Source organism: Chlamydotis macqueenii, chromosome 3 (assembly GCF_036417535.1).
Source record: "Chlamydotis macqueenii isolate bChlMac1 chromosome 3, bChlMac1.mat, whole genome shotgun sequence".
Taxonomy (NCBI): Eukaryota; Metazoa; Chordata; class Aves; order Otidiformes; family Otididae; genus Chlamydotis; species Chlamydotis macqueenii.
The window spans coordinates 71,330,244-71,352,045 of NC_141558.1; the positions used below are offsets into that span (position 1 = coordinate 71,330,244).

Genomic DNA, 21,802 nt, shown 5'->3' on the forward strand with positions numbered 1-21,802 from the left:
ATCACCAACAGGCCAATACCAGCTGTATGCCTAGCAGACAACATCCGTGGTTCAACCTGGAGCACCATGTCCTTATTTTTATTTGAATTATTCTTCTCCTGTCCCGTAATACACAAGGACTCCCAATGGTTTTGCATTTGAGATCCATCTGGTGCATCTTGACTGTGTGTAGCAATATCTTGGTGCCCATCCCTGCTGTGTAAGTCCTCCAGCAGGTCAAGACATCACCATGTCCCAGCGCTGACTCATGGCTGTGCTCTCACAAGGGTTGATGACAAGTTCTTTGGTGCTCTCATTCGTGTCCCCAATCGTCTCAGTGTCCAAACAAAAGCGTGAAGCTATGTGTTCAATGCGTGACCCGACTTTACCCCATCGCTGAGAAGAAAAACACAAGAGGAGAAATGGGTGATACAAGCTTCCTCCTCTTTATGCTTTTACTATACTGTTCCAGCATCAAGAGGACAGTCACCACTAAGCCTTTATGGCCTGATGCTGGGAAGTACAGGGTCCTCCAGCCCACACCCAGCAGAGCACACACTGAGCGTTTCTCCCATCAGAAGCACACTCATTTAAGCTCAGTCTCTGCCTGGCTTCAGAAAGATAATATATTATTAACAGCTTTTTCCCCAGGTCACTGGTTCAAATGCCAGCTCAATGATAAAATGCAGAGAAATTTTAGCATCTGCTGGCTGACTGGCAGCCTGTGCGAACTAAATTGCCAGTTTTGGTTTGACTTCTGCAGATAAGTATCCAGATCACCCCTCACACTAATAGACATCCTTATCAACACACTCATTTAAGAGGCAAAGGGCTGAACAGGAGAGACTCTGTACTCCCAGACAGACTGTGCTTCCCAGAAGAAGTCAGAGCACACGGGCGATTTGATGTGCAGTAATACTATGCTGAAAGAAAGGGAACTTCAAAGAAAACAGGGACCAATGAAAGGGCTTACCTGCTTGTTGTCACCTTCTTTGCAAGGTGACAGCAGCACCGGGGAACCAGGGAAGAGGGTGTACACGGACAAGCACAACTGCTGCTGGCGCACTTGGTGGTTGTATGTGTATGTCCATTCCTGCAAAGAGGAAGAAAAAAAAAGAAGGTGAGACATCAGGGTTGATCCTTGGTATTTTTCTACCTGGAAGCAAACACTTTGGCTTGGATCCTGCCCCCTTGGAAACCAAGCACAAACCTCGTTGACTTCAAGAGGCACCGGGACAGGTCACTAGGATCTTTCAAGCTTCCTCAGAACTGCAGCTGTCATTGGGGGACTGCGCGCATGTACCAAAGAAAATGTCTACAAAAGCTGCTGGAACAAAATGGTTCACAAGGCAAAGGATTTTATAGCCAGAACTGGGCTGTGATTGGGGAACAGGGGGATGGAAAAACATCAAAAGAGAGGCAGAAATACTACACACAATGTGCAGTCCTTTTTTTTTGTGACAAAGAACAGCAGAAATGCTTTTGCAGCTGGCAGTGGGAGAGAGAAGGTGATATAGCAAATGTTTGCAATTCCCAGGATTCTGTTCCCAAATTATGACAAAAATCAGGGATAAAACTCCCCTTTATATCAAAGGAATGGGACCAAACTCTAAATGTTTGCTGTATTGGTTTGCTATGACCACTGTTACTCCTGCTCCCCTGGGCTGTCTTGGAGTTTTTTTTTTCTCATGCTGCTTTTCATATTCACCTGCTCTTTATCAGCTCCTCAGCCCAAGAAATCATCTTTGGGGGAGCAGAGAGTCTTTGTCCTGTGTAAAGCTTACCATGCAACATAGCACTAAGAGAGCGACTTCTGGAACAAAAGTTTTTTGCTTGTGACTTTGTGTAGGCATTAACTTTAAAATTAGAAAGAGCAGAGCTGGAAGGCGGTTTTGAGGGCCTCCAGCCAGAGTGCAAAGCAGGATCAACTCCTGCTGGCTCTGAGGTAGCCATCAGGCAAGCAGCGATGGGAGCAAATGGAAAGCAGGTTGCTGAGCCGCAGCAGGGCAGGTGAGCAGGACTCGGGGACAAACAGCAGGCTGGCTTCACTAGCAGAGGGCAAGAAACATGCTGGAGACAGCAAGGCCAGGGAGCGAGAGGGTTTCTGCAATAGGCCCCCAGAGCCAAGGCAAATGCCTTGACAAGGTACAAGCTATGAGATCTGGTGAAAGCTGCTGTGAAAGAAAAGGTGCAGAAAGAAAAAAAAAACAGTTGAGAGCTCAGATACAGAGGAATCAGAGCTCCAGGAGCAGTGAAGTGAACAGGGGTGTTGGCAATGGAAGGGAAGGCAGCACTCAAATATATGGCAATTTAGGCTGGGTCTGGAACAATGAAGAATAAGAGGTGCTCCTGGGAGACTGCAACCCTTTCTGAGTGCCAGAGGGGGAAGTGGAGAATGGCTGCCCTGATCTCAAAGCTGGGCCACCTGCAGCTCCCCCTGATTTTGAATGGTGGAGGCTTTGGGTTGCATTAGCATGAGTTATTAGAGCAGGGAAACGCTTCCACCACGTTGGTATTTGTCACCGTCAGCAGCTCCAGCTCCTCTCCCCAACTTCAAAGCAGACAGCTACAGGCATTTAATTCCTGGGAATATAAATCCCACTTCATTCCGGTTCTTAGCCACCTGGAAGGGAAAGCATGCTTTTGCACAGCAGACCCAGATCCACAAGGACTTCACACTGTGATCCTCACAGCCAGTGCTTTTAGCCTACTACCCCCCATCAGCTAATGGAAATGAAACCTGGCTTTCTGAATAGCCTGCCCACAGGCTTCTCAGCGAGAGCCACCCGGGATTTCAGCACATAACAAGCATTCATTCTCAAAGCCACAGTCTGCACCCAAAGGGCTTTCTGGCAACTACTTCTTCTTTGTCAGACAGAGCAGAGTTTACCTGATCCTACAGTGAGCGCGTTCCAGCCATCCCAACCACGCAGCACGCTGTCAGCTGCTGTTCAAACCATCAGCCTGGGAAATCAGGTGCCAAATTAGTCCTGCATCTGTGAAGCACCAAGCCCTATGGGGCAAGCTCCAACACCTGTTCTTGGTGCCTGTGCTGCTACAAGCTGCTTTGAAAACTTGCTTTGCATTTTAAACCAATTGTTCGTCATTCTAGCTCAGGACAAGGCCTGAGCTCCTCCACAGCAGCAAGCTAATCCTGTAACTCATGTATATGTTGTATCCCTCAACAAACTCAGGCCGTCGGACTTTGACCCCTTAACCTCCTTGCTTCACTGAGGCACCTCATAGAGGACTGGTCCTCCCAGAGGTTCTCTGTGCTTTTCCCAGGCCAGGCTCTGTTCAAGCCGTCCCAATATTCACATCCTTTCAAGGCAGGACCATCATCCTCTCACTCGGCAAAGCATCATGGGACAGACAGGGTGGTGGTAACCATCTCTCCTACGCTGTTCTTCATCATAAGAAGTGAGGCCTACAGGGGCTGATAGCTGACGTTGGATTCTCCCCTCTTGCCCCTAGGCTGTCCTGCTGCTGTCTTTATCTAAACTGACAGATTTTCACACGGCTCTTCTATTTTGGCGGAATGGCTTTTTATGGAAGCCAGTCCTGTTGAAAATGTTTTATCCAGTTCTAATAATGTCTTGTCTCTTTGCAACCTAGATGAAAGCCAGAGAAAATGATGCAGAAAATGAAGAAATTCTCTGGCGGGGGGAGGAAAGTCACTTGAACACCACAGAATCCATGAAAAGCTTTGAGTTAAAATGCAGGCAAATGGCCATGCAAATTTTTATCTTAACCCATCTCTTCCCCTGTTTGTATCAGTCGGGATGAGAATTCCTGCTTTTTTTCCCCATGAGAAACTACTTTATCTTCTAAACTCTGGCACATTGAACACTGCAGTAACAACAGCAGAACTTCACACCCCAGCAGTTGTGGTGAACAAGGCAGCCCAGGGTGCTTCAAGGAAGGGAGACCTTCAAGGAGCTAACACGGCTTCAGGACTTGCAAACTGGCCTGAAGTGATGCCAAAGGGGTTGAGTGCTGACCCCTGCCACCAGCGAAAAACAGACACATGAGGTGAAACTGAAATCAAGTTTTCCTGCCTTTTCAAAGACAAAGCAGCTCCTGATGAAGTGGTGGTGGAGGAAGGAAGAAGAGGGTGGACTAGGAGAGCAGAGCTACCAGCTGCACACCACAACCAGCAGTCCCCCTCCTCCAAAGCCTCGCATAACGCTAGCCCCCATCTGAGGCTTGTGACTATTTTTCAAGGTTTTAGCATCATTTGAACAGGCATCTGTCACTGCTGCTCAGCATCATTGTGAATTGAGGAAATTATTTTAAAATGTGACCTTTGGCTTGGCGCAGCCTGGCTGGCAGAAGGAGAAAGGAGCCCCTCAGCCTAGCAAGGGGCAGCCCCACAGGAGCCCAGTGTTACGTGACAGAGCTGTACATGCTCTGCTGCTGAGCAAGAGGTCGGCCGTACCCTAAAGCCAAGGTAGCAGCTACAGAAAAATGTTTCTGAAGAAGCTAGGAATAACCTCAGCCCTCACTTACTATCTTTTTAAAATCACAAGGAAGGATTTTCCAAGGCACGCAACCGCATGGGTCACCTAAGGACACCAAAGTGCTTTGCTCATCAAAAGGCCCTAGGATGTAACTAGCTCTTACACACATGTCAGAAGAGGGAAAGCAAAATGTAAAAGGTGCCCACAGCAGCCTGGGTGCAGAGGTGATAACTGCTGGCAGCCAGCCCCTCTGCTCTGCTGGCTCAACCCGGTTCCTGCAGCTCTGGCTGCCCTACAGCTGGGGCAGGACATGGAAGAAAACAACAAACACTTTTGAGGGGAGGAGGTCAGAAAAGAATTTTTATGGTTAAGATGTCTCAGGAGGGACACTGTCAGGTTAGTTTGGATAGATGCTAAATGTTCTCCAAAGAAAGTGCAGATCTAGTCAGCCTACAGAGGTCCTCAAGCCAACTGGGGTAAGCCCCATCAGACAGATTGTCATGTTGCATTTGCTTCACAATGAGAGCCAAGGACATGCCACTCAAATGCAATGTCAGCCACTCATCTCCAAGGCCCAGATATTTTTCGGTGCATGACAGATTTTTGGGGTGCAGGCCCAGGAAACAGATGCTGCAACCTTCCCACCGTTTCCTCACTTGTCTAGAAGATGACTAACTTTACATTCATCTTGTAGCTACTGCTTACATGTGTGTGAGCATCCAGGACAAAGTGACTTCTGTTTTTTTTTATCTGAAGTATGTCAGATTTCCTAGAACTGCTAATGATTTAAACATATCCCAGAGTCAGATGTGTTTATTCCAAAGATGTATGAACTAATATCAACTGAAACTTAGTTTGAAAAAAAAAAAAAACAACAACTACTTACATCTTCATCAGACAGACCAGGACAAAATTATGATCAATTATTTTCCCTCAGATGCATTTATCTTATGAAAAATGAAATCAATAAGTTCATTTAGCAAATGAGACACAAGAAGACATAGAGTACCAAGGCTGTAGTGGGCTGGAGTGCAAGTAGAGCCTGCTGTGCCCTGAGGATGGGCAGCACTGCACAAAGATCTCTGCCAGTCACTATCTCAAGAGCAGGTCCCTCTGAGAGCCACCCCAGGGGACAGAGCCAGCCCTGACTGCCACCAGACCTTTTGGAGAGGGAAAGGCCAAGTGGATCCCAGGGATGAGAAGCCAGAACTCTCCGATACAAAGATCAGGAGGTCTTCTTGTGCCTCAGTGCCCCTTTTAGTACCTCAAGACTAACACCAGACACTACCAGGGAGGGTTTGTGAGATCTGCTAGGGGTGTAAAGCCTGTCTGATCTCACTGCAGTCACTCTTCTCAATTTACCCAAACTGTGGATGTGGCCAGAGGGCTCACAACACCTTTCCCTTGCATTACAGATATAAAAAATTAAAATAAAGAGCAATTGATTGCCACCTGAAAGCTCCTGTTCCTCTCCTCTCAAACCATGGTGATGTATGACAGCTCAGATCTTCTCACACCCAGTCCCAGGACTTCATGCATGTCATGTTGGTAAAGGGCTTGGGGAGCCTAGTAGGGAAGCAGCTACAGAAGGGCAATCAAGCAACCAAATTAATGCTGCTAACACTGATAATAAAGCATCTGGATGGCCAGGATATTTCCATAGTACTTGCTGAATGCCAGGAAAGCCCAGCTTTTATTTAGCTAAGCCTATTTTTCAAATAATGAAGTTTAGGGTAAACAAGATGTGACGTCAGTATGTTAAAAGTGAAGATTATTGTTCTTTTCTGGTACACCACATACAAAACTGCTGCATCACCTGTCCTACACAGCCTGGTGACTGTAACCCCCCATGTCATCCACAAGTTCAGGTGGTCTTGTAACAACTGTGTAATTAAAATATAAGTTTCTATGCACAATGAAAATTTAAATATCCTGCTTTCATCAGAAATATTCTCCATGGATACAAGTAACAGAGAACTATCCTAGAAAGACAGAGAAAGATAAAAGGAAAAGGTTTTTCTCTATTCCTGCCTGTGTATTGAGTGTAGCTGTTCAGAAATCTGTTTGTAGTGCATTTTTCTGTTCCCCTGCAGAGTTAGTCCTGGATGTGCACAAGAAATGGAACTGCTATCCAGTGGGAAGTGTTGACCTATTGCAAACTGCTGCAGAATGAGAATGGGAAGATGAAAAGCTTGTGGCATGAAAAATTCCAAAAATTTACTGCACAGAAATGTCAAAACAAAATGTGTTTGATGGGAATGAAACAATCCAACTTGTTGGTGTGACATTTCTCATTTTAAAATATCACATCAAATTGATATTTCAGAATGGGCAATGCCATTTCATTTTGAAATGCTAGCTTGCAGCAGCATTTTTCATTTTGATTTTCACAGATTTTTTTTAAAATCCAATTCATTGAAAGCTGCAATTGTTACTAAAGCATTTTTTTTTTCCTTCACCAGAGTTGACTCTGCAAGACATGATGACCTGCTCTCATCAACTCGCTTCTCTAGCTGTGTAAAAAGTCCATGCAGCAGTGGAAGAAAGAAAAGTAATTCTAAAATCCAGAAAACAGTTCAACTGTAAGAACTGTAACTGTACAGTACTTGCAGTTATATTCACTGTATTTTCTGAACTGACTAAAATTCAAGTCATTGTTGATTTTACCAGACTGTGAAACAGATATTATTTTCCTGACTAAAGGCAAGCATGCAAGAGCATGCAAAAGAGATGCACATAATGACATGCTTCATTTGCACACACAAATTAGGGACATTTTCAGCAACATCTGAAAAAATAAAGGCTGGGCCTTTTATATGCGTAGCTACCTGGTTTGAATGTGTAACCATGAGGGTTAAGGATGTACAGTCAAGTGGCAGCAAGCACACCATTGCCTAATAAATTATTTCACGACACGCTGAAGCAGCGAGTGATTGTTATCCTCCCCGTTTTATAGATGGGAACAGTGAGAGAACTTACTGACATGCCCAAAATCACAAAGGGAGCCTGAAGCAAAGGCAAGTTTTGAAGCTGTGTCTTAGGGTCTTGCTCCAGCAACTCTGCTGCAAGGCACATGTGCCTGTTCTTGGCTCTAACGTTTCCTAGAATATGCTTTTAAGAACACTGATTCATGCAGCTTTTTCTCATCTCAGTGAGATTGAAAAAAAATGAGATCAAAATAAATGAGATCATCCTCATTAAATTCTCACTAGTTTAATGGGCAATCTAATATTGAGAGAATGCAGACTATGAAGTTATAAATACCATTGCGATTCAGTGCATTTTGAAAAAAAATAAGGCTGAAAGATGAGAGGAAATTATAGTTCTCTTTGTCTTTCTCTGATCTCTGCAGATGAATGGCGCATGGCGTTCCTGAGCAGCAGTAAGTGCTCAGTGCAGGCTAGCACAGAGATAAGGGGTCCACCGTGTGCTGCAGCTCCTGCACCAGTCCCTGCTGCTGCCCAGGGCCTCCACCAAGGTAAGGAGGACTTACCAGGGTTTACCTACGTGCCACCTTAGGAAATGGGTTGGCAAAATGGGTAATCCTCCAACAGAGATTTAGCAAACTTAGGAAGCTGCCCCAGAGCCTTCTCTCCAGCTGGCATCACAGGGATAGGCAACACATCTTACCTGTGCTGTTGCTGCCGTGCCTTTGCTGCTGCTACAAGGATTTAAGCTCAGGACGGGGAACTCTTGGGCTTCAGATTTGTGCGACTCCAGGCAGCTTTGCCTTTGCCTGATCATCCCAGTCTGATAGAGCGATTCTTCGGGAATCCTGCAGGAACAGCGTGAAAACAACATCCCTGCTCCCCCAGGCACACGGAGTACCCAAAGGGAGGCTCAGTGGGGTAGGGAGGGCGTAGTGGCACCACTTCACCTTCAGAAAATGAGAATGGCAAGACCTATTACAATGCTGAACCGCTGAGAGCAGTACCTGGACAGGGATGCTGCAGAAGCAGCACTCAGAGATAGATGGCTGGCCTTTTTAAGAGGAAAAAATAAATAACACTGCACAAGGCAAACAGAGGAGGAAGGAATAGACCACGAGCAGGCTGAAGGTCAGCCTTCAACTTACAGGTGCGTGGAACTTTATAACAAACTACCACATAGCCCTGGCATTCCCTGTGAATGCTGCTGTGCAATGCCACACATGACAAAAAAGCAAGAAAACAGCTATAAATCATTTTCTCACTGTGATTCTGGACTCAGCCATTGCGCCTCCAAAATTTTTTCACCCTTTCTGAGCATGGCTTCTGATAGTGACTGCGGACTGGATGCAATGGTTTCTGGAGTAATTTTGGTGACTAAAAGGGACCTGCACAAAAGCAGCTGTAGAAGTGCATATTAAGCAAAGCATTAGGCTAGGAGTAAGACAGAGCCACTTGAATACAGGTCATAAACTCCTAGAGTGGATGGCTTCACAACAGAGATGTCTTGAGTATCACAGAACACTGTGAAAAGATGGGAAATTAGGTGCTTTTTTTTTTTTGTAAGCAAGAGTCATTGAAACAACCCACCAGAGGCTATGGTGGATTTTCCACCTTGGGATACTTTTGTAAGGAAAACTGGCAGCACGAGCAGGAGGATACCTGAGGAAGCCCCAGGAACTAAGAGAGGTAACTGGTACTTTGCCTCTCACCAGCTCTACAACAAAGAGCCACGGAATTCATAAGACTGCTTAAAGAAAGCAGGATCACAAATGAACCGTGCCACACTGTAAGCAAGCTGTGTTCAAAGCCAGGACAAAACTCACTCTGCCCTTCCGCGCAGCCCAGGGGAGGGGGTGCCTGTGTCTCTGGGGGAGCGGGACACATAGGGACTGGAGGGGCAGAGGAAAACTCTGTGGGGCAGGAGAGATGGGGTATCCCCCTGGCCTGCTAGAGAGAGGTGGAGATCACATATCCATACCGAAGTTCAGGATAAACGTTTTCCAGGTACCACTTGAAGCTGTGGCATTTCAACCTCTTCCGCAGCTCCACTCTGCTCTGGACACTGTGGGAAGAAAATGTTTTAGAGATACAATGGAAATCATAAAGGTAAGATCCAATGTACCAAAAAGGGAGGCTGCGAGAAACCCAACAGATATGCACAGACAGCAAACACAAGAGCATCAGCACCTCTATTTTCTGCTATCTTCTGCATGAGTTTGGTTGGTCGTTTTGATCTCTATCTCTCTGGAGGTCTCCCTTGGTAAAATGGCATGATGACGTGATGACATATCGCCATTTTAACAAGGAGTCTGATGGGTGAAAGTTTCATGGAAAAGTACGGTCATCTAAAAATGATTAGTAAATAATGTCTGCTATCTACTATATGCAATAAGCATTAATTTAACATATTAATGTACTAGAAAATTAATATATGCTATTATAACTTACTCTCCATTTACAGGACTACAGAAGGCCTTGATGCACAAGAGCACCTAAACACACCTTTAAGCCAGCAGAAGTTAATCACACAGTGAAATACTTCTTTCTTTCATTAACCAGGGTCAAATTTCTGCTGAGGGATCATGCCGTACAGTGACATTTTTCCAAACTCCAGCTCCTCTCTGAGCCTCTACCCATGGAGCTGTTATGAGCAGGCATTTACAGAGCAGTAGGAAGCCTCCAGTACTTTCCCTTTCCATAGTCTACCTTCTCTATATCCTCCTAAATTTAGTGGGACAGAGCTGTTACTTCAGTCCATGCTGACAGATGGGAAGAGGGCATGAATTCAGTGGAAATAGGTTAGTCACCAGGATGTCAATTTATTTATCTTAGAAACTTAGAGTAGCCAGAAGGAATTTGGGGATTTGGAACCCGCTGTAGTCCGAAGGAAACTGTCTAAGGAAAGGAAGAGCATACAAAAATGAGAAATTAACAAAAATATGTAGTCGTCCCAACAGGGAGGCGTATCTGACTGTTCAGAGACTCAATGGCAAACTCCCTGAACACAGAGCACTTCCTCCTTTCCAATAAAGCCTTAGTGGGTCCAAAATTTGAGATTTTCCTGCCTCTCAGCTGCCAGCGAGACCTCTGGACTCTCCCCATCAAACTCCACTTTGGGACCAGAAGTACTTGTACTTAATGCCAAGGGCAGGACATAGGCAGAGTGGGCTTTCCCCCAACTCAATTTGGTTCACTCACTGGGATAAACAATCACAGCATATAAACTAGCTGTTTATATATTTCATTGCTGTGCTGATAGCACCTGCCTACCATTAGCACTTAATTGAGCATTACTACAGAAACAGCGCAGGTGGGTTTCCACAGCAGAGCAACGTCACTGCGCACACCCATTGCAGCAGGCAGGGCGCAGGTAGCAGAGGAAGACGCTTACTTTCCATAAGGTCTCCCCTGGGCTGCAGGACGAGCTGCATAGTAGTACTGCTTGAATTCGTCCATCCACACCTCTGCTGTGCGCTTGGTGTTTCTGGAAGAGGCGATGAAAGACAGGTGAAACCAAGGAAGCCTCCAAGGTGACATTCTCTAAAATGCATCGACTAATCCATCCCACTCTCCTCCCATCCTCAACTTGGTCTTTGGCTTCACCCAAACCACCTTTGAGCCAGCCCACTCCACTACTCCTCCCCATTACTCCAGGGACCAAACACCATAGGCCAAAGCTTGGGTGAAGAATTCACCATTTCAAGCTCAAGTGAACGCTTTACATCCTTCAGAACTGAAGCTTCTCTTAAGTACCATCTCCCAGGCAGGCGTGCCTGGGGTTTTATTTAGTGGTTGGGATGGAGCTCTGAAAAGTGGCGCAAAATTTGCCAAAGATTGAAGGCAAATATTTATTTTGTGTCAGTCCTGTATGGACTCTCCTGCTTTGCACCCCAGCATTTCACTGAGGCAAATCTCAGCATTCAGAACTTGAGAACCATCCTGGCCACAGAGCTGTAGCATAAATGCGAGTCTTCCACATCAGCCAGGTGTCTGCAGAAGGTTTATGAACCTCAGGAAATCTGTTGACTTCAGATGACTCTAACTCTCCTTGCAAATGGCTTTGTTGCTCCATGCCTATCTGCTGGTCCCTGCCCAGGTCAGAGAAGTCCTCCAAGCTCCTGCTCCAAGGCAGACCAGTGCCTCCAAGCTATTGCTATCTGCCACTGGGCTGCAGGTGCCACAGGGCAGGCTCTGATCCAGCTGAGTCCCACGGGGCCAGAACAGGAGATAGTCTGCACGTGAAGCCAGGACAACACTGGAGCCTGAGCTGTTTCTTGCACTGAAGAAGAGGCTGTGTGGAAAAAAATCAATATCTGGCAGAAAGGTGGAGATATTTTTTGTTAACATCTCTGTTTAAACACAGACAGCAAAGCTTGCCAGAAACTTGCCAGAAGCTGCTTCTCCTCCCAGTCTATATACTTTAAGTTTAAGGCTGATGGATACCATAAAGTTAATAAAATCCCAGCTCCTAATGCCTACAGATACATTTCTCCACAATGCTTTTCAGTCCCTTGCTGATTCATGGTGCTTCTTCCTCTCTCTCTAAGGCCACTGCAATAGTCTAAGTGCTCTTGCTCAAGAGATGCCAAAGTCACAGTGCCTACATCTACACCTGTATCTAATCTTCCCCAACATGCAGGGTTTTTTCCTCTGGCTTCCTGATCTCATCTGAGTTTATAAGAAACATGGGGATAAACATCAAGGCTTACACCTGGATTTTGATTCAGACCTCCCCAAAGTCCCCGGGGGCCTGTGCTTGGGGTGTAACCAGAGGAGCCGTACCCATTCAAGCTCCTCTTGCTCCTTCTGCAGGTGATGCAACACAGACACTGCCTTTTCACTCAGGTTTGCAGCAACTCTGACAGTGGAGATCCTGGCACATCCCAGCCTGTTCTGTAGGAGTCTTATTTCCCCACTAAAAGCAAGAGACCTCCTCGGAACTCTAAAATTTGTGCCTTCCTCCTCAATGCCAGCAATGCCCTGTGCCACTCACTGCCAGCCTTTTGAAGCAAGGTGACAAAGTCCCCTTCCTGCCCCACACTCTGCATGGCTGGAAACTATATTGGATGTAACAGAGATTATAACCCCCAGTTCATTGTCTCATGCGAAGCATGGGGAAGCTGCAGAGCGCCCAGATCAGCATCTTCACAAATACTCAGCTTTTGTAACACTGGGAAAGGCACACTAAAAGGGATACGTGGTGGGTAAACACACACAAATGCAGTTTAGCTGACAAACCCTGCATTAAGTATAAATGCCCCACGTGTTTTTCTGTGTTATTTACTTAATGGAAAACCTTCAGCCTCATGCTCTAAAAAAAGGAGACAATCCTTCCTGACTTAATTAGCTGCTCCCATCATCTTTCCCACATTGATTCCCACTTCTGCACTACCTCCATCCTTGGCTGCTGTTCCCAGAATCTTAGCCCATTTCAGCCGGCTGTTTCAGTACCAGATTCAGCCTACATTCCTGTGTGTGAGGACAGGTCCTTTTCAGCTGGGACGCTCTGGCAGTTCCTTTGGTGTCCCCACCAGTGAGGTGCAGCCCATTCCTGCCCCTGCTCAAGAGGCGGCACCAGCCTGCAGGCAAAGCCACCCGCTCCAGTGTGCTGCTCAGCAACTCTCTCTGAGACGCATCAGGAACCAAATTTTCTGGTTCACTTGAGCCACGCTCAGCCCTCAGCTAAGGTCACTGGGTACTGACAGACATTGCCGGCAGCCTGATTTCAGGTCATTATAAACGTGTTCTGACGACCTCAGGGTCTAAACCATTTGCTGTTGCAGTAGCTAGTGCTCAGGGAGATGCTGGGGCCATCCCTCAATTTCCGTGCTGATGAAAGGTATCATATAAGTGTCCTATATCTGTCATATTCTCAACACTGTAAAAATCCTAAGGGAGAGTTGTACTGGCTTGATTTTCTTTGTCTCAGGTGATTCCTGCCCAGGGATATTTCCAAATTTTCCAAGCAAACTTTCTTGCCCATCTTCTCTGCTCCCCCCTTCTGACAAAGCAGCACCTTATTCCACCTCACAAAAACCAAGCAAGTACAAAACACCTACTTAATGTACGTATTGGCGTTTCCCTCTGGAAAGACGTACGGATGTTTCTTCCGGAAGACGTGGCCAACACGACTGCAGGGGATGATTTCCAGGCTCCCTCCACACATCCACACACGGAAAGAGATTTCTACAAGAAAAGCAGTTCAGCATTTTGTCTTTCTGTCCTAGAACAGGCTGGATCCTGGTGTTACCTCTCACTTCATCCTCTCCACATTAAACTGGGGTAAATCAATTACCAGACAGGCTTCCCTAGGCATAACTCCCTTAAAAGCACATTTCAAAGCTTCTTGTGATCTGTTTGAAGTCAGTGCACTTGAAACCTGCCTATAGCACAGCAGCTTCTATCACAATGGCAAGAGCGAGATGGTAAGTAGGTCCCTTTTCTTGCAGCCCTGCTTATATCGCAGAATCATCTTGCCAGTTTTGTGCTCCCCTAATTACTTCTGCACTGCCTGTTTCAGAGTCATTTCCCTCCAAAGGGCTGTCAGAAAAGGACATGAATTCCATTTATTAATGACTACAATGGTCATTATCTTTATGAATCCACCACTGATTCTGCAAAGTGAACACAGACCTGTGCATCCATCACCTGTCCCAAAATGGATAGGAGCTTACCCTGCCCAGAACATACTACGGGCCGTGACTGCCAATGTTGTGGACCAACAAGGCATGCACCTTCACACAAGCAAAGGTCAGTGGCAGGAGGGGTTACCCCAAAAATCTGGATAAGCTGTCAGTATAGGAAATGTCTCCTGGTTGCCCCTAGCTGCTCTCTGGCTGATCCACGGGACCCTTCTGAAGGAAAAGGAGCCTGTGGCACAATTGACACCAGAAATTATGGGGCTCTTGGCAGGGAGCTGGGTGAAATCTTAGCTGGCGAGGTAAGATGGTTGAGCAGAACGGCTGATCTAATGGCTCCATCTGGTCCTAACGCCTGTGAAGGTACAAATCTGCAGCTATATTGTCAGACAGTCATACTTAGACAGAATCAGCATAGAAAATAAATGAAATTAAAAAGAAAAGGCTTCTGCTTTGCATCCTGTTTTATCATCTGTTGACAGTCTAGAGCTATACATAGCACATACCTACTTCCAAAACAAGAAATTCCTTGTCACTGCCCCCACACACACATTTAACTACAGAAGTCAGACAGGAGGCCACCCGTCGTCTTTGCCAGCTCATGCTCCTGGCAGTCCCCTCACAGATGCCAGCACAAGGATGACTTGTCCTCAGGTCGGATGCTGGCAAGACAAAAGCCCCGTGGCAGGAAGGCCATTTGGGCAGTGGACTCCTCCTCCTTCAATGGCAGGTTCTGGTGGCCCACAAAGCTGCCATCCCTCCAAAACCAACTCACAGCTTCAGGGAGCAAAGGAGAATTGGAGCCTGGACCTCCAAAGCTACCTACTCTCAAGCACACACGGCTCTGCTACCAGGAGCACATTGCTGCAGAGGTGGGAGCCAGATTCATGTCGCTCCCATCCCTGCTCCCAAGCTGATGGAAATGGGAGGCTGGCACAGCCTCAAAGCCCTCTTGCCTTGATGCTCGGGTTCAACATCCAAGGCTTGAGCCCATCCCCAATAGCTGGCCCTGGCAGCAGTGGCCAGCAATGGGTGGGGTGGAGAAGCACAGCAGGGAGGAGAAGCATTTATGTCCAGAAATCCCTTCCTCTTCCCCTCAGTGCTGTGTTGACAGGCAAGAGCTGCAACAGCAGCTGGAGCCTCACCACTTTCCCCAGCACTGGGTATTAACAGGCCAATAAAAGGTGCCCTTGTGCCACGTCCTGGTGCTATATTGGGAGCAACCTTAATCACGGCTGCAGGGAAATGAGATTACGGCAGGATGTGGCCGCTGTAAGCTGCTGCACTCGGTTCCCCTCGCATGTGGCTGTTGCTCTCATTTTCCTGTGTGTCACAGTGCCGGCCGCACCGCCAGTGCTGCTGAGTAAATTGGAAGGGTGTCTGATAAAAGGGAACAACCAGCTGAGCAGCTGTGAACCATGGTATGGCTGCTGCCTTGTGCCTTTCCCTCCTCTGGTCCCTTCTGCTCAGCCTGGGAGAAGAGCAGCTCCCCGGAGCGCTACAAGGGAATGACTCGCACCATTCAGTCCTCGCCTGCTCTCAATTTAAAGCCTAATGAAGAGGTGGGATGAGGTGATCTCTTCGCACTGTAAACTGGAATGAGAACACAGTGCTGGGGAGGCAGGACATGGTGAGGAGTCTGAGCTTGCTGCTTCAGACATGTTGCACCCTACAGACCCTGCTCCAGACCCAGCAGAGGCAACTAGAGCATAGGTTTTGGCAGGCAGGGACAACCCACAGAGACATGGCAGCTAACAAACAAGGTCTCCAGACAGGCAGCCAAGAGGTAAATGCCTTGGGAGGAGGTAAACTGAGGCACCAGCGAAGGCATGGCACAGGGCCAGATCAGAGGAGCCAGCGGAGCAGGAACCGAGATCACGTTTGACCCAACCCTTGAGGGATGTCTCCAGTGTGGGTGGCCCCTCCAAATGACCTCCAGGAGAGATATGAGTAGTTTGCATTGGGGTGCACTGGGCTTGGTCTTCGTTTGCCAAAATACCGTTAGCGCTTCTTGCTGGCCTGCAAGTCCTTCTGCCATTACTCATCAATTGACCTACAGGGGATTAAGTAAATTTAAGAAGTAAAACACCTACAATGTCCTCCTCCTAACTCAAACACACTTGCTTTGGTTTTGCCTGAAGTACCCAGCCCCCTCTATATGCCCAGTCAATAACACAGCAGCGATGCTCCTCAGGACCAGAGTCCTGCAGCCCCTCAGGACTAAGCTACCAGAAAAAGCACAGTTCACTGCAAGTGCCCAAAATGAGTAGCTGCTCGGTCAGCTCGTGCCCTCTGTCACCTGCCCAGAAATGACCGGGGCCAGCAGAGTCAGAGCTGCCCTTGCCTGTGTGCAAAGGAGAGGTGGGACACGCTGCCCTCCACTGCTGTGTCTTCAGGAGATGTAGCACTGAGCCGGGCACGCTTCTGCTCTCAGGGCGATGGGCAAGATGGGATCTGCCCTGCTGCCATGCAGACCTGCACTTTTTTGTTGCAGTGTTAACTTGCCTGAATCCTCTTTGTCATGCCAACGCCCCAAGGCAGCATTAAACCCTGCAGCACAGCTAGCACCTGTTCAGTTGGGACCAGCATCCCGGGGCATGGAACCAGTAGAAGATACATGGCACTACGTGGGATGGGCCATAACCATGCATAAGGAGTGCAATTCCTGCCACTGCAGGGCATCAATAAGCTGCCAGGATCGAGCTTCCCCAGAAGGCAGGCTGTGCCACCACTGTTCATCTCCCAGGAGCAACTGGTGCTGGCTGCTGTCAGAGATGAGTGACAAGCAAAGACGGACAGCAGGTCAGGTGCAGGGTGGCAGTCCCTCTCCTCCTGTCTAGTTCCCTTCTTGAATGCTTTGTTTGGGCCACTGATGCAGTGGGGGAGGTTGGGAGGGCTGCTGCTCCCTCCTAGGTTTCCTCAGAACCACCCGACTCAAAGGAGCAGATGCTTTGGGTCAGACCGGTGGCAAGACACCCACCCACACAGATAAAGCATAAGGGAGAGAGATCCTACTGCATAACAAGATATAAATAAATAAAATATGCTAGAGGAAAAAGGCATGTGAAGGAAACAACAGTGCCAGGCAGCGGATGGGTTACTGAAAGGCGGCAGCATCTGTTCCCTTGGATGACTGACAGCATGGCTGTATCTGTTAAGACACAAGATCCTTCCTTCCTTGCTAGTCATACTCCCCAGAGGTGTGAGCTATTAAAACCAGGTTCTGATCTGTCTGCCTGACACTGAGTGCCTCCCCCTTCTTCCATGGATACAGTCTGTTGCTCTGATCTGCAGCATCACTACAGCTTCAAAGAGCGAAGGGCCCAGCCTGATCCGGTTCTTCTTGACATGGGGGACAAGGGACAGGCTGTTACCTCTTTCATGTGCCCTCTCAAGTTTGCATTCAGGAGATTTCTTAATGCCCATCTCGCCCTATGACAATGGGCAGAGGTGACTGAATTTAGGTCAGCTCTTAACCTTTTTTATTTGTGTAGGAAAAATGAGAGTGTTAAGGAGCGCCTGGCAGCACTCAGCCATCTAGTGATACAGGAATGGATAAGCAGCCACGTTACTTTGTTACCTGCTTGCAGCATGTCGATGGAGCTACTGCTTCAGGCACTCCGCAAATTTAGGGAAGCACTGATGCCTCAGTTCATAGCTTCGAAAAGCTGTTGTCAGACAATGGAATGTCATGTCTTTGCTTTACTAATGAGAAAATAAAATCAGTAAGGAATAGGAGGGTGCCTGTGGTGTTCTGTCATCCATTGGTAACACCAGAGCTGAAAACTCTGTGGTTTAGAGTATTCACCTACAGAAAATCCAAGCAGCCTGGAAGGCAGGGAGTCCCCAAGTACCAACAATTGCCCACTTCCTATCATTCACAGTTGTTGGATCACTTACCTGAGACTGCAACCAATGGATGTAAGTGAGGGAAACCATGCAGAACATTCAAAGCAAAGACCAAAATGACCTTGTATCCATCTGGCATGATTCAGGAAGAGAAGCCAACACAGCAAGGCATAGGAGGAAGAGTGACTCACCAAAGTTCTCTCCGCCCCAGATGTCCATGGCACTGTCGTACTTCCCCAGGTGGTTGAACCATGCTTTGTCAATCACAAACAGCCCCCCGGCAATGATAGGAGTCCTGCAGAATGGGTAAGGGCAGAGGGGACACACTCTCAAACACTGCTGCAGCACCTTGACAAACAGAAACAGCCCTTCCCTTTGCTTCCTCTTCCATCATCGGGACATTACCTATGTATCTCCTTCTCACCAAACAAGGACAACACACCTCAAAAAGCATCTGGGGCTTTCTCTCAGCTGCCTTGGTATTTTGCTGTCAATCATAAACTGCCTGGCACTTAATGACTGGCTAATGCAACCGTCAGCACAACTCCTACAAACCCAAAGTTCACAGCCCTGATTGTAGGCTTCAGCATCAAAAATGCACTTAGCGCTCGGGGGGTTATTCATGCAGACGGGCTTTTGCCTGCAGCCAGCCTATTAAGAGCACCATTCCACCGGGGAGGGGAAGGCAGAGCCAATTCAGAAGGGCTTTTTAAAAGCCATCACTAGCTGTGTGATCTTTATTCCAAAACAGGGTTATTTTTCATTCTTTGGATTAGCTAAGAAAACTGCAGAGAGAAGGTCTGTGGAGGAGGGGAGGGCAGACTCAGAAGATAGCTTGAGGAGACTTGCCATTTGCTGGCACAAGTCCCATCCCCATTCAATTGCAGACAACATGGATGCCTTAGCGTAGGCCTGGGAGGAGTGGAGGTGACTCCTGCACCCAGGCTAGTCTCCACAGTGCCCTACATGGCACAACAACCAGGAATGCAAGGTGAGCCATTGGGAAGCTGGCAAGATCTGCTGTTAACAACAGCATCCTTAGGAGCAGCAGTGCTTTGTTCCTTGTAAGCCTTCTAAGGCCCTGAGCTCCCTGCAACACTTGGTCTCCTCCATGCCGAACACCGCAGCACTTCACAGCTGGGGCTGCAGACACCAGCACTTGGCTGGCTGTCAGGAGATATTTTCAGCAGATGAGGGACTCCCTCTATCCCACGGCACGAGGACAGATGGCATCCCTCCCATTCAGTTTCACTCTCTGTCATCCTAAATTTTTGAGGAGCCTTCAGCAAGGTCCAGAAGAGCAGCACTGATCTGGAAAGGTTGGACCAGACACACATTTCATGAAGTTGGCCAAGTTCACTGCCTTATTTTTAAGTGACAGCTGAGCTGAGAGAAGCAGGAGCCTAGAGCACTAGGTTTTCCCCCTAACCTTATTCAGCCTCCTTAGCACCACCAAAACACAAATAATGATAAATACATCCCTTCTACCTTTGTAGCACCTTTAGGCTTCAATGTTGGGAGGTGAAGCTGTACTGCAAAACCCAAGCTAGCCAGGAGCTCACTATAGGTATTAGAAATTCAGAGCTGTCCTGGAAAGAATATCACACTGCTGTGGTGTATGGTGACACACATGAGGTCAGATGAGATGCCCGTCCCGTCCCATGTTCCTCAGGTGCCTCCTTCCCTCTCTTAACTTACTTGATAGGTTCGGTGGGATCAAGTCTTTTGGCTTTCTGCTCCGGGGAAAGCTGCTCCCATTTGAAATGCAGACTCCAGTCAAAACCTAAAACCAAAGTAGAGAAATACCATGGGGAAATTAGAAATGGATATGGATTAGGAGACAACGTAGGCTGCAGAAGCCGTGTTTGATGGAGTATTTTCCCCATTTTCAAATTACTTAAGACATGGAGATGCAGCTCTTGGGAGAAGAGTCCAATGACCAACGTATTTTACTACTGCATATGAATGAGAAACAATATATTGCATTACAATTGCAAAATCAAACACTCCAATGGCAGGAAGAGTCATAATTAAAGCTGCTGCTGAAACCTCACTTTGTCCCCTCGTGCACAGAGATACACGGTCTGATGGATATTGCATGCTACAAATAACACAGGCATACTAATAAGCGCTACAGCCGCATCCTCCATTTGTTGCCTAGACATCCCCCATCTCCTCTTGTCAGCAGCTCAGCTCTCAGTGCTGCCAAGGCTGGCTTTGACATGACCCTTCTTTCCTGCTTGAGCACCTTATCCACTGTAGCAAACACCATGCCTCACGCCACGCTTACCTTTCTCTAAAATAGCCTGAAAACAGCCAGTGGGGAGCACTGAACAGTGCTAATGAGCTTTCTGCAAGATAACGGAAGCCAATAGGGTGGTGCAAAGCCACCAGCTCCTCAGGCCGTTGCACACCCACACCCATGGGATGGACGCCCACAGGGCATGCACACAGATTGGACCTACCTCCTCTCAGGTCCGAGGAAGCTGCCACATAGGCAAAAGTGTCCAAGTTGATGATGTCAATAACGGGGCTGACCACTCGGGTAGGATCCTGGAAAAGCAGAAGTGAAACAACCCATGACTTCAGATCTCACCACTCAAACTGGTCAAGGGGTGCGCTAAACTCCTGGAGACATCAGGTGGCTGGTAATTTTGGTGTCAATTCAGGTTTTTTGGGGACAAGCGTCCATCACTGCTGCCTCCTCCTCAGCCATCGTATCAGTTGAACCAAGGAATTAATGGCAGCAGCACCAAGTGACAGATGTATTGCTGGGAGCCTGGGAAGGCAGGCATGATCTCCCCTGGGAAAGAGGACTGTGTGCTGCTAGGCTGCTGAGCTAGTGTCTCTCACCGGCTTTGGCTTCACCCACAGTCTCTCCTTCCACAGGCTGTGTGTGTACTCAGCAGCAAACTCAGCTGGATGCAAAGCTCCATCTGCTTTTTGCAAATTCACTAATGTATTCCCCTTTAGCCTCCCTTCAATACTTTTTACTGGATCTCAGAAGTCAGGCAACAAACAGGCAGTAGAAACAACAGAGGAAGTCAAGCAGCTTAAATACAGGCATTTTTTTAAATGCACAAACTGCGGGGATACAATTAGAGTTTTGCCAAAGGTGTGAAAGGGTTAAAAAAAAAAAAGATGCCAATTATTTTAAATAGTTGGTGGTGATTTAATTAACATCTTATTATGGGCAAAGAGATTACACAAACAGTTATGAACAAAAATATCTACAGGAGGAAGAGACTCTGACAGCTTTGACTGGTCTCTTATCTCCCTTTTTCTTTTCAAAAATCCCAAAGTCCAATTATAGCTCAAACTTCAAGCTTTTACCCTCACCAGATCAAATCGTTTTTCACAGCTATGCAAAGGAAAGCAACTGAGCATACACGGGATGCTCCCTCACTCGGAAAAGATTTTGTTTTAGAATTCAGTCCTAACAAAGAAATATTCAAATGCTGCTGTAGGAAGAAGCAACCACAGGCCACCAGCCAGAGCTGGACTAGAGCTCAGGTTTTCCAAATGAGCACGACAAATAACTGGTATTTCTGTAACAGTGGCAAATCAGGAGTCTTAATGTGACTTTTTGTGAGTCAAACGACCCACTGATAGAGTAAGGTCTGCTGTACCTACATACAATGCAAGTCACGTCCAAGCACGATGAGCCTTTCAAACCCATCGTAGCTGCCGAGTAGTGCCCCTCAGAATGCCGCAGCTCAGTATACCCAAGCATCCTTTAGTTGCCTGAGGGCAGAGGAAAAGTTTTAGGCAAAGCATCTGCTTTGCATGCTGAACACTGCAGGGAAAGGATCATAGCTAGTCATTCAAAATTTTTTTCTCAAGCATCTTACTGGTAAGCACTTCTAACTAGTTCACACTCATCCCCAGTTTCAACTCCACGTCTATACTCATTGCACAGCACAACTTCTTGCAATAAAATCCCCTT

At 47.3% G+C, this 21,802-nt stretch overlaps 1 protein-coding gene across 1 annotated transcript in view; it reads right to left on the bottom strand.

Annotated features, from left to right (window-relative positions):
• Positions 1–216: 216 nt before the first annotated feature.
• GALNT14 (polypeptide N-acetylgalactosaminyltransferase 14) overlaps positions 217–21,802 on the bottom strand; it is a 101,655-nt gene continuing 80,069 nt past the window's right edge. The window contains exons 7-15 of the mRNA XM_086744582.1: positions 20,322–20,409; positions 19,555–19,639; positions 18,048–18,151; positions 13,429–13,555; positions 10,761–10,853; positions 9,348–9,431; positions 8,070–8,214; positions 953–1,072; positions 217–375 (exon numbers count right to left, since the gene is read on the bottom strand). Coding sequence (XP_086600708.1) covers positions 217–375; positions 953–1,072; positions 8,070–8,214; positions 9,348–9,431; positions 10,761–10,853; positions 13,429–13,555; positions 18,048–18,151; positions 19,555–19,639; positions 20,322–20,409 — 1,005 coding nt within the window. The remainder of the gene's footprint in view (positions 376–952; positions 1,073–8,069; positions 8,215–9,347; positions 9,432–10,760; positions 10,854–13,428; positions 13,556–18,047; positions 18,152–19,554; positions 19,640–20,321; positions 20,410–21,802) is intronic.